Source organism: Halichoerus grypus, chromosome 7 (genome assembly GCF_964656455.1).
Source record: "Halichoerus grypus chromosome 7, mHalGry1.hap1.1, whole genome shotgun sequence".
Taxonomy (NCBI): Eukaryota; Metazoa; Chordata; class Mammalia; order Carnivora; family Phocidae; genus Halichoerus; species Halichoerus grypus.
Genome location: NC_135718.1, coordinates 77,902,947 through 77,915,032, shown reverse-complemented (window position 1 = coordinate 77,915,032; position 12,086 = coordinate 77,902,947). Strand labels below are relative to the sequence as shown.

The 12,086-nt window shown below is 49.9% G+C and overlaps 2 protein-coding genes and 1 long non-coding RNA gene across 5 annotated transcripts in view; 2 read left to right on the top strand and 1 right to left on the bottom strand.

The window, feature by feature from the left end:
* The window catches only part of LOC118555336 (uncharacterized), a 30,285-nt gene extending 24,677 nt beyond the window's left edge, over window positions 1-5,608 (top strand). For 2 of the 3 annotated variants that reach the window (XR_004926915.2, XR_013449778.1), the window contains exon 7: window positions 2,516-5,608. This is a non-coding gene — a long non-coding RNA (uncharacterized LOC118555336). The remainder of the gene's footprint in view (window positions 1-2,515) is intronic. The other variant, XR_004926917.2, reaches the window with a different exon arrangement.
* Window positions 5,609-7,625: 2,017 nt separating this feature from the next.
* Window positions 7,626-10,828, bottom strand: KLLN (killin, p53 regulated DNA replication inhibitor). The gene is given in 5 exon segments (XM_078078657.1): window positions 7,626-8,553; window positions 8,555-8,672; window positions 8,674-8,906; window positions 10,325-10,502; window positions 10,587-10,828. Coding segments are annotated over 5 exon segments (1,050 nt in total). The 3' UTR covers window positions 7,626-8,274.
* PTEN (phosphatase and tensin homolog) overlaps window positions 10,266-12,086 on the top strand; it is an 88,454-nt gene continuing 86,633 nt past the window's right edge. The window contains exon 1 of the mRNA XM_078077794.1: window positions 10,266-11,060. Within this exon, the coding sequence (XP_077933920.1) occupies window positions 10,982-11,060 (79 nt within the window). The 5' untranslated portion in view covers window positions 10,266-10,981. The remainder of the gene's footprint in view (window positions 11,061-12,086) is intronic.

Below are 12,086 nucleotides of genomic sequence, written 5' to 3'. Positions count from 1 at the left end.
AGCATCAGTAATTGTATTGTTTACTTATCCCTGTCTTGCCCTATTCTAGACTCTATTTAGGGGCCTCAGGCAGTCTTCTTGTTCCCTTCATTCACTCCTGTTCACGGCTTGAAAACTTAAAAGCTATCTGTAACCAAATTTCTCTCTAATTAACTTGTTTGGGTTTTTATCAAAATGAGGTTTTCTTCCCATCTTTATTCACCGATGGACTAGCAGGAATTTTCCCAGGCTGCAATGCAGGGTCCCTCACTGAATAGCTAAGTAATCTGGGCATATAAACCCTTGGGGCTTCAGTTCATGTGTAAAATGGGATTGGTGAACTAAGGGACTTTTGAGGTTTCTCCTACTCTTATACTCCCGGATCCCAAAGTAGTCTGCCCCTGCCTTGAATCGTGGTTGTACTGTGATACCAGATGAGTGTTTCTTATGTTTTCTTTGAGCAGCAAAAGTTACTCAATAGCACAGAGTCAGAGTAGATTTAGGGGAGGCAGTTGATCTAGGGAGAGAGGGTACTCAGGGTAAGGTGCACACATCAGCTACACTAGACGCCATTTATGACAGATATTCTCAAGTATTTCTGTGGCAGTGGACCCAAACAGGCATTCAGTCTTAAATGCTAGAACTCCCTTAGTATGCTCATTTATTTGAAAATGAAATCAGGGTTGAGCTCTCTCCCTGGTTTATTTGATATTCTTCTGATAATGGGCATTTGTTGATTTTTAGATTTAATTCTATTGGGCACTTTTTTACCTTATGAAAACACTAAAGGATCATTGTAAAGAACCTTCAACCCATACAGAAAGATATGGAAAGAGAAATTCTCCTCCCTCTGAAGCCCTCCCTCCCCATCCTGTAGTCAGAGATAAGCAGTGTTATCTTCTCTCTTGTTTATTCTCTTGGATATTTTCCATGGGTTTATGCAAACACAGATATATGTATTATCCCTTCTGTTTTATTTCACTGAATTTTCATGGATAATTTTGTGGCATGCATTAATCCTGGAGTAGAAATATGCATGTAACATGGATGAGAGAGCCAGTGAAGAAATTATAGGATTAGGGAACAAGATAGATAACAAACAGAAAATAGTTGCTAATCAAATTGTCAACTGATAGCAATGATTCTTTTTTTTTTTTTTTTTAAGATTTATTTATTTGAGAGAGAGAGCACAAGTGGGGAAAGAGACAGAATCCCAAGCAGACTCCCCAATGAGCATGGAGCCCATACTCAGGGCTGGGTCTCAGGACCCTGAGATCACAGCCTGAGCCGAAATCAAGAGTCAGATGCTTAACAGACTGAGCCACCCAGGCGCCCTGATAGCAATGATTCTTAAATGAATGGGGGGAAATCAGGGGGAGATGAACCACGAGAGACTATGGGCTCCAGGAATCAAACTGAGCATTCTAGAGGGGAGAGGGGTGGGGGGATGGAGTAGCCCGGTGATGGGTATTAAGGAGGGCACGTACTGAATGGAGCACTGGGTGTTATACGCAAACAATGAATCATGGAACACTACATCAAAGACTAATGATGTACTGTATGGTGACTAACATAACATAATAAAAAAATTATTAAAAAAATGATAGAGCTTCCAGGAAGAACTGACCATGGAAGATTGTTTTGAGGAGACATTTCTAAAGGAGTGGGCTGGGGTCATGGTGGGAGAGGACCACCAGCGATTCCTCCATTTTTTTCCATGCTTACTACTAAGAGGTAGAGTCTCTTCCCCTCCCGGGAATCTTGACAGCCTCCGTTACTTGCTTTGGTCAAGAGAACAAGGCAAAAATGATGCTATTCCAGTTCTGGGCCTAGACTTGGCAACTTTAGTTTTTGCTCTCTTGGACGATAATCACCATGTAAAGAACACTGACAGCTGTGCTGAAGAGGAAGGCCTCATGGAGGCAGCGTGTCTCTGGAGGACGAGACCCTCCAGAGGGAGACAGGCCCAGCCCCTCGCTATTTCAGCCATTCCAGCTGAACCACTAGCCCTGTGCTCGAAGTCATCTCGGGTCCCCTAACCCCAGTCAAGCTGCCCCAGCCAACAGTACACAAAGGAAAAACAAGCTGTCACCATTGTGTTCTGTCCATAGTGCAGAATGGTGAGAAAGAAAATGGTCCATGCTGTTTCAAGCTGCCACACTTTTGGGTAGTGTGTTATGTATAATAAATAATGGAAATCGATGTCTGGGAGTTGGATGTTGGCTTAACAAAAATCTAAGACACGTGGCATCAGCTTTGGGAGCAGGCATGGGGTAGAGGTTGGAGAGGTGAAGAAGAAACTGTCTCTTTTTTTTTAATTCACTATTTTTTTTAAATTTCTATTTTGAAACAATTTTAGACTTACACAAAAGTTGCAAAACTGGCACAGAGTTCATTCATGTTCTTCACCCAGCTGCCCAAATAGTGATAAATTGCATAGCCAGAGAATAATGATCAAAACCAGGAAATTGACATAAACCACAGACCTTGTAGGAACTTTGCCAGTTTTTCTGGTAATGTTCTTTTCCCGTTTCAGAATCCAATCCAGGATCCTGCGTTTGCATTTAGTTGATGTACCTCCTTGGTCTGGGAAGGAGACTCTCAGTGGAGGCTCTGAGGGTCGTGAGGAAGTCGTATTGCAGGCTGGAGAAGTGGTGCTGTGTAGTAGCAAAGTGTTTGGCATCCCTTGTGAGCAGTAAAACACAGAAGACAGAAAATGTACCTAATGAACTTGTAGATCTGGCAAAGGGGAGTTTCAAGCTGCACGTTCAGAGTATCAGTTGGCTTCTTTTAGTGATGTGTGATGGTGTTACTAGAGAGAGAGAGAGAGAGATGTGTTAAAAAAGGAACTATTCCGTTTTCAAGCAGAATGTAGAGGAAATAGGGCCTTGGAGATTTTGTGTTGTCAGCAACAGTCTCAAAGGAAGAAATGGCCTCAGGGGCCTGCCTTTCGAATGTGGCCTCGAGGTAAAAATCCAATCCAGACTATGTTGAAGCCTCTACACATTAAGATGTTTCATAGACCCTCTCATCTAGCCAAAAGGGCTTCTAAGAAGAATCTTCAGGGGAGTCCAACAGCAGCTACTTCGACAAGGCCCAAAGTAGACAGAAGTTTGTTCTTGGAAGAATTATAGATGTTGCTTTGTGGGCAGAGTTGTCGAGGGCAAGAAGTAAACTCTGTTAAGACTCATAGGAAACCCACAAAATGTTGAAGACAGCTCTATTGATGAAACCACCGCTAGCCTGAACTAAAGAGGAAAGAGACAGTTCAAAATGTAAAAAACAAAACAAAACAAAACAAACCATTGGGTCCCCAACTTTCTGTGGACAGGACCCAGGCTGAGAGAGCTGTTGGACCATAAAGGGCAGGCAGTGGCTTATGGACAAGGAAGCCTCAAAGGTCATAGTCTGCACCCCGGAGCAGGGAGCCAGGAACAGTGGTTTGGGAAGCAGCTCCCGGGGAAAAGAACCAGCCCCTAATGGCGGAGCGGTCTGGGTTCCCAGAGTGAGGGTGACAGTGCTCAGCTGGCTTTCAGAACTGCTAGGGCTGGTGGCTGCTCTGTGCCTTCTCGCTCCCCCGCTTTGAATACGAGTGTCTGTTGTAGTTAACTTATCCCTGTCTCAGCATCGTACGTTGTGTCTGTAACTCGTCTTTTCAGCTCACAGGTCTCTAGAGGAAGAGGAGCAGCATCTAAAATGCCTCCGCTGCACCTGCGCCTAGTGTCTACCATTAGATCCTGGTCCTTAGAGCCAGTGCTACACAGAACGACAGTGTGGGGGGAGGGAGTGTACTCCACAAGTCTGTGTGTGTGGGCGTGTGGGTGTGAATTATTGTGGCCAAAGGGTGGCTTATGACAGAGTGTTTCCCCCTATGACTGCCAACAGCTCCTTTCATTCCAGACACTCCTTCCATTAGGGAGTGTGGTCTCTTTCCTCTCCCCTTGGGTCTGGGCTGGCCCTGTGACTGCCTCTGGCCAGGAGAGTACAGGGAAAGTGATGTTCTGGGACTTCCAAGCCCTGGCTTTCACTGGCTTTGTAGCTTCCGCTTTTTCTTTCTTGGGATCCAGGCTGTAAAGAATAAGTATAAAAAAGCCCGGGCTGGCCCACCAAATGATGAGCGATCATGCTGCCTGCCATCTTGGCCGTTCCAGCCCCAGCCAAACTCACAGCTAGAGGTGACCACATGTCTAACCCCAGCTGCGTCATGGGAAGGCAGAAGAACCACCCAGCTGTGCCCTTTCCAAATTGCAGAATTGTGAGCAAAGAAAGGGTGGTGGTCCTTTTCAGGCACAGAGCTTATTATGGTTTGTTAGGCAGCAATAGGTCGTTGAAGCCATTACCAAATGTCAGGGTTCTTTCAACTGCTTTAACTTCACTCCAGGGGCTGTGAAGAGGTTGTAACAGTGTCAGATAAAGAAGCCAAGTTTCAAGGAGACTCAGTTCCGTAAAGGCTGGACCCTATATGCCATAGTCACTGCTCTGTCCACAGAGCTTTGCACAGAATGAGCATGTGATATACGCCCAGATATATGTTGATTGGACAATTAAATGAATGAATGGAGATAAAAGATGCCACACCATGAAAAAGAAAGACAAAAAAGATACTCTAAACAGAGTTTGTCTCATTCCCTTTTTTCTTTCAAAAAGGTACTCTTCGTTTTCAGAAACAGTGATGCCCTGGAAGCCAGAAGGATGTTCTGAAGGGAAAGATTTGTAGGAGTGAGGCACAGGGCAACCTTGACTCCTTCTCCCATGTCCCTCCTACACCTTGACAAAAGAGGGCCACTCTGGGAAACACCTGGCAAATGCCCCAACACCTGCTGGTAGATACAAATTATTATCTTTTTCTATTCTTGGAAGAGCTAAAAGCAGAATATGTGTTCCAAAGGACTATAGTTAGAGTTAATACCAAAAGGACCAGAGTAGAATAACCAATAGCCAGTGTTAGGTTGGAGAGTAAAACAGTCAATGCTGATTTGTCATGTTAGGTCTTCTCTTTCCCATCACTCTCTGGTCCAAGTTACAATTTCTGAACGCAACTTGGGCCCAGCACATGCCTATTCTGCTCTGTGGTTCTCCCAGGAATACCTGGCCCCATCCTCATTCTCTGAGAGTGATAATTTCATATAGCACACCTCTCTACTGGGACGTGAAAGGAGACCCAAGTGCTGTGTGCGATAGCTCCAGGAGAGCTTAGAGACAAGAAGGGAAAGTTCTTTTTTAGGGTTACTTGCAGTGCCTCCTGGAGAAGTACCTTCTGGAGACATGTCTTGGGCAAAACATCTTTATTTAAAAGAATAGCAATATTACTACTGAGTATTTACCCCAAAGATACAAATGTAGGGATCCGAAGGGGTATGTGCACCCCAATGTTTATAGCAGCAATGTCCACAATAGCCAAACTGTGGAAAGAGCCAAGATGTCCATCGACAGATGAATGGATAAAGAAGATACAATGGAATATTATGCAGCCATAAAAGGAATGAAATCTTGCCATTTGCAACGACGTGGATGGAACTGGAGGGTGTTATGCTGAGCGAAATAAGTCAATCAGAGAAAGACATGTATCATATGACCTCACTGATATGAAGAATTCTTAATCTCAGGAAACAAACTGAGGGTTGCTGGAGTGGGGGTTGGGGTGGGAGGGATGGGGTGGATGGGTGATAGACATTGGGGAGGGTATGTGCTATGGTGAGCGCTGTGAATTGTGCAAGACTGTTGAATCACAGATCTGTACCTCTGAAACAAATAATACATTATATGTTAAAAAAAATTAAAAAAAGAAGATAGCACGTGGGGAAGAATGAAGGGGGGAAATCGGAGGGGGAGATGAACCATGAGAGATGCTGGACTCTGAAAAACAAACTGAGGGTTCTAGAGGGGAGGGGGGTGGGAGGATGGGTTAGCCTGGTGATGGGTATTAAAGAGGGCACATTCTGCATGGAGTACTGGGTGTTATACGCAAACAATGAATCATGGAACACTACATCAAAAACTAATGATGTAATGTATGGTGATTAACATAACAATAATAAAAATTTTTTTTAAAATAAAAGAACAGCAATATTTGTAATTAGGATAAGTGAAATAAGGGGGAAAGCCTTGGACCCTTGGAAGAATAGTGTGGTTTAAAGTCAAACCTATAATTATTATATTTTTCTATTCTGTATTATTTAGAAAACAGCGGTTAAACAGATAAAAATAGAAAAGATTGCTTAAAAATTAAAGCCATTGATTTAGATCTCTATTTGAAAGGTCAGTGTGTGGGAGATGAGAAAGGCATTACAGTGATCAGTGTTCAAGAAAAGACATTTTAGCAGCAGAACCTATAAAGAGCACATCAACTATTTATATCACCCACATCAAGTTGCTGGTCATTTCATTTATCAAAGAAAATAAAACTATTTTCTTTGGACATTCTTTGGGTGTAGTGACAATACAGTTTTGGAATCAGCTGTTAGAAACTATAATTAAAGCTGGTTTATCATGTTTACTAATTATTCTGCATAGAATTCTACATTATTCTGCATTAGTCTCCCTGAAGCTTTATATAATTCTGTCTTTATTACAAGCTTCTGTTTCTCCCTAGGGCAGTCTGAATCCAGACAGGTGAAGAATTGGAGTGCCTGGAAACCAGTATCTTGTAATATGTGTACAGCCAGTTGAACTTGAAAACAATATACAAATTTTAAACTTCCTGTACATTCGATAGAGTCAGCTATTTAGAGGTTTCAGCCCTACCACTTGGGTAAGGAGATCCCTTGGGTACAAGGAAGAAGTGAGGGAAAACAAAAATGGAAAACTGAAATTTCCTTCAGGAACCTATTTAACACTGGGGAGGGGAGGAGGTTTTTATTCAGTAATTCCTAATAACTACCTGATAGTACTCTCTGGTTGGCCAAACGTCTGTCAACATCCGTGATCCTTTCGTTCACTGCTAGAGAGAAGCAGAGGGAGCTCGTGTTCAGAGAAGCAGCAAAACTCATGTCCCATTTTCTTCCCTCTGCCAATGGAAGTGCTGTGGGTCAATCTCCTGTTCCAGCCCTTTAGTGTGGGTGGTGTGTGCCCTCTCTGCTCCACAAGAACTCTGTGCCATGGGAGTGGAAAAGCATCCTGTCTCCTCATGAACCCATTTCCTTCCCGGGAAGTGGATTTCAGAATAGGGTAGGCTGGGGGGGGGGGGGCGCGGCGGAGGGAGGGCAGAGTAGGGCAGTGCTAATAGCAGGGACTCTGGAGACAAGATCAGCAACCTGAGAAACCCCACCAAGCAGTATTTGCTACTCAATGGAACACAGCTCAGTTTCTTACCATGAAGTCCAGTGGAATACCTACAAATCGGGGACTCCTTATCATTGGTTACTTATAAAATAAAGAAATCTCTGGCTTACCCTAGGCTGTGTGGGTAGGATTTTCATTTTTGGAAACCAAATGGAGGCCTTTCTCCTACTCTTTCCAGATTGTCCCCCCCACCTCCCCATTTCATTTTCCACTTGTGGCCTCTACCTCCCACAGGCTGACCAGGACCATGCACAAAAACAGCCTCCAATGAATATCAACACTGAAGATTCAGCAGGTTGCTAACTGCCGCAGGCCTATCTTAAAAAGGATAGTGTATACAAATGGAGCCTGGGAGATCTCAAGAACACTGTAAATATCCCTGGTTTAATTAGTAGTGGTGGAATTAGGTAATGGCCTGTGGCTTCTAAGCAAGCCCTCTTGGGGTTTCTAGTCTTCAAGGGGCTGCCTGCAACCATGATGGGCTCATACACAGTCTTCTTTTTCAGTCACCGAATAAATCCTTTTAGACCTTCCTAGGCACCTACTCACGATTACTGCAATACACATGCAAATTGATCCCATTCTCCCAGATCTAAAAAAAAAAAAAGAAAAGAAAGAAAATGAGCCAGTGCCTCAGCCCAGGTCTCAACTCAGATTCTTTGGACTCCAATTGTCTCCTTGAGTTCTACTTTCCAGGGGGAAAGAAAAGGAAGAAATTCCTAGATTCGTGTTGATTGGTGTTCATTCTCTTCAAGCAGAAAGTGGACAACTCGCTTTGCAGCTGATCAGTGTCAGGGTAAATGCGCTCCAGTTCTCAGAATTTCTGAACCAGCTCTCTCACAGGGATAGGTCAACAAATCGGGGCTGTTAGCCGACTTGACAGGTTTGCTCTGGGCTGATGGCCATTGACTAGGTTCTCCGACCAGATAAGTCGCTTGGCTGAGTCTACAGTAGGCGGGGCGCGCTCACCGGCTCAGGGGTAGTGACTGGAAGTTTGTTGCAACACTGGTGGATTCAAGCGGCGGGCTGCTGCTGCAGGAGATACCCTTTGCCCCGGGTGCACAGAACCAGAAAGGTTCGCCCCAAGGGGCAGGGCACTAGCGAGGGAGATGCCAGACCCCTGGGGCCCTTTTCCTTCTCCCACGGTTGGGAACGCGCACTGTTGGCCGAGTCGGAGCTCCAAGTCTCAAGTCTTGGCCGTTTCGCTGGCTCGGTAGGTAGCACGCGAATGGGTAGGAGCCGCTTGGGAGCTCTCCCTCCGAGGTCCGCGAGAAGCCGCGGCCGCGGCCAGCAACGCGGGGAGGTGGGGGCACGTGCTTGAAGGTGGGTGCTTGTGTAACCAGCTCCCCAGGCGCCAGCACCGACAGCGCTCGGGCCGGAGGCTCGTCGGAGCCTGTTTTTCCGCCGCGACCCGGAGGCTCGGGGTCCCGCTGCCGACACACGGCAGCGGCACCCCGGGCGAAGGACGCGAAGCACTTGCCTCCCGAGCCATCATAGGGGAGTGGGAATTTGGAAAGTTCCCCAACTAGGAACACACGTGACCTCCTCCTGAAAGTAGTTCCGACTGTGGCCCGCGTATCCTTCCACCGCCTTTTGAACCCTCCTCGGTCTCCCCGGCCCCGCCCACTCGCAGGGGCTGCCGCTTCCTACCGTCCCGTATTTCACAGTCGGGCCCGGGCAGCGCCGGCCGCCGGCGTGCGCAACCCGGCTCGGGGAGCGCGGAAGCCTGCCCGCGGCGATCCACCCGGCCGGGTTTTCACAGCGGCCCGAAAAGGGGCGGGGCGAGGCAGCCTCTGAGCCCCGAGCCGGAGTCCGACGCGGTGAACCGAGTTGGAGCCCCGAGGGGAGGGATGCTCAGCTCTCCAGGGGGAAATGCAGGGGGCTGCGGGGTGCGTCCCGTCCTCCGGGGTCCGCTTTCGGTGCAACGCGGGCAGTGGTCCTTGGGGACCTTAGACGTCCAGGGGCGATGTGCTCACACGCAGCGCGCTCGGCTGCGAGCTCTCATTTTTAGGGCGAAGGAGCCAAGCTGCTGGGGAAGCGGGAGGTGGGGCGGTGAGAAGGAGCCGGATGAGGTGATACACACGGAGACACAATAGGGGGTTGTTCTTTGTGCTAAGACTGACACCTTGAGGACACGGGCGGGGGGTGGACAGAGAGGTGGGCTTTCTCGGCAAAGGCGGCTGCAGGCGAGTCCGTGCGAACGACAGTGATCCCACAGCGGTGCAAAAGGAGGACGAGGCTGCGGGCCGGGCCGGGGAAATCTGGGGGCGGAGGCGGGGGGGAGGGGCGCCCTCGCGGCGGGGACGGTCCCCGCGTTTCCCTGTCCCCCGACCAGCGCGAGTCACCTGGTCCTCCCCACCTGTGCACAGGTAACCTCAGACTCGAGTCAGCGACACCGCTCAGTGCACCCCTCAGCTCTCCCCTTCGGCTCTCCCTGTCCCCGACCGGGTTTCTGGGCACAGGCCGAGGCTTGGCTCGTTCTCCCCCCTTCAACTCCCGCACCACCCCCCCGCCCCGGCCCCGCGCTGCTGCAGAAGCGGCCGCGGCAAGTGCAGCTCCTGGCGGGCGCCTCGCACAAGCCCGAGCGAGCCCCGGGCGCTCGCACTGGGCATGCTCAGTGGCGCCCGCGGGCCAGGGGCTCGGCGCTCGCCCCCGGCGCTGCCGCCCCTGCCCCGCCGCGTCCCTCCCTCCCCCGGCGGGGTCTCGCCCGCCTCCCGCCTCCCCTCAGGCTCCCAGGCGCCGGGCTCCCGGCGCGGCGGCGGCGGAGGGGGCGGGCGGGCCGGCGGGCGGTGATGTGGCGGGACTCTTTGTGCACTGCGGCAGGATACGCGCCGGGGCGCCGAGCCGCGGCTGCGCTCGGCTCTCTCCTCTCGGAAGCTGCAGCCATGATGGAAGTTTGAGAGTTGAGCCGCTGTGAGGCGAGGCCGGGCTCAGGCGAGGGAGATGAGAGACGGCGGCGGCCGCGGCCCAGAGCCCCTCTCAGCGCCCGTGAGCAGCCGCGGGGGCAGCGCCCTCGGGGAGCCGGCCGGCCGGCGGCGGCGGCAGCGGCGGCGTCGTCTCTCGCCTCGTCCTCGTCCTCTCTTCTAACCGTGCAGCCTCTCGCTCGGCTTCTCGTGCAAGGGACGGTGGAAGCCGCGGGCCCGGGCGGGAGCCGGCTGAGGCGCGGCGGCGGCGGCGGCGGCGGCACCTCCCGCTCCTGGAGCGGGGGGGAGAAGCGGCGGCGGCGGCGGCGGCCGCGGCGGCTGCAGCTCCGGGGAGGGGGCCGGAGTCGCCTGTCACCATTTCCAGGGCTGGGGCCGCCGGAGAGTTGGTCTCTCCCCTCCTACTGCCTCCAACACGGCGGCGGCGGCGGCGGCACGTCCAGGGACCCGGGCCGGCTGTAAACCTCCCCTCCGCCGCCGCCGCACCCCCCCCGGCCCGGGCTCCGGAGGCCGCCGGCGGAGGCAGCGGCCGTGCCGAGGATTCTCCGTCTCCTTCCCGTCCCGCGGCCGCCGCGGCCAGGCCTCTGGCTGCTGAGGAGAAGCAGGCCCAGTCGCTGCAACCATCCAGCAGCCGCCGCAGCAGCCATTACCCGGCTGCGGTCCAGAGCCAGGCGGCGGCAGAGCGAGGGGCATCCGCTACCGCCAAGTCCAGAGCCATTTCCATCCTGCAGAAGAAGCCCCGCCACCAGCCGCTTCTGCCATCTCTCTCCTCCTTTTTCTTCAGCCACAGGCTCCCAGACATGACAGCCATCATCAAAGAGATCGTTAGCAGAAACAAAAGGAGATATCAAGAGGATGGATTCGACTTAGACTTGACCTGTATCCATTTCTGCCGCTGCCCCTCTTTGCCTTTCTGTCACTCTCTCTTAGAACGTGGGAGCACACGGAGGCGAGAGATTGCCGTAGTTTGGGTGACTATAGCAGCTAGCCTGCTCGCATTTCTAGATCGTGTCTGTCTGGTGTCTCTCTTGAATGCATCCAGCCTAGGGTGTGTTCGGCTACATGGAACTCTTGCCTGCTTGCAAGTGTCAAGGCACCGATTGGTTTCTGGTCTGCCGACGGGGTCTCTTCCGAAGGGCTATTGTCCGTTAATACAGAATACAGTACACGGGTGGTGGATTAGTGAGCTCGGTAATCCGGTCTGCTATATGAACAGAAGAGTAGACGCTTTGAGGTTGAGCATATTTCGATTAAATCTTGGCTTTTCGCCCTAGATCAAGGGTATAGATTAGATTAAAATGAAAATTAGTGTTGCACGTATGCATATTGCATCAGAATCTTGCAGTGATTGTTTTTAGTTTCCTGGGTTGCATTGATAGACTTTTTTTTTTTTTTAATGTGACTTGTGAACTGATTTGCATAACTTTGGAAGCAGAATCATTTTCAGCATATATGGTGTTCATTGGAGGGCAAAAGGAGGTTTTTATATTTAAGCTAAGTTTAATTACAACTTTGGACTGCCTTTAGAAGTTTTGTAGTTTGAAATCAATAGTGTCATAGGTAATATACCTCCTAAGGCACTCTTACTAGATCTTTGTTAAATTCGCCTTTTTTTTTTCGTCCTGATGGGGTGATACAGGATAGGGCATGAAATTTGCAGCGCAGTAGTATTTTATATTCAGTGGTCTTGTCACATGTAATAGAATGTAGATTGACTGTTTTTTGATCCCAGATGATAATGTTGTGTAGGTTCTAAGGGTATTGTGTGCCGCAAATTGTGATTACAGAGATTAAGCTTCAGTTCTTCCTTGAAATTTAAGTGTTACTGTGATGCCAGAATTGCTGCTCACCTAATTCAAGTTGCAGGTCCTCTGACACCTTTGGGGGTCCATTAATTGTACTCTT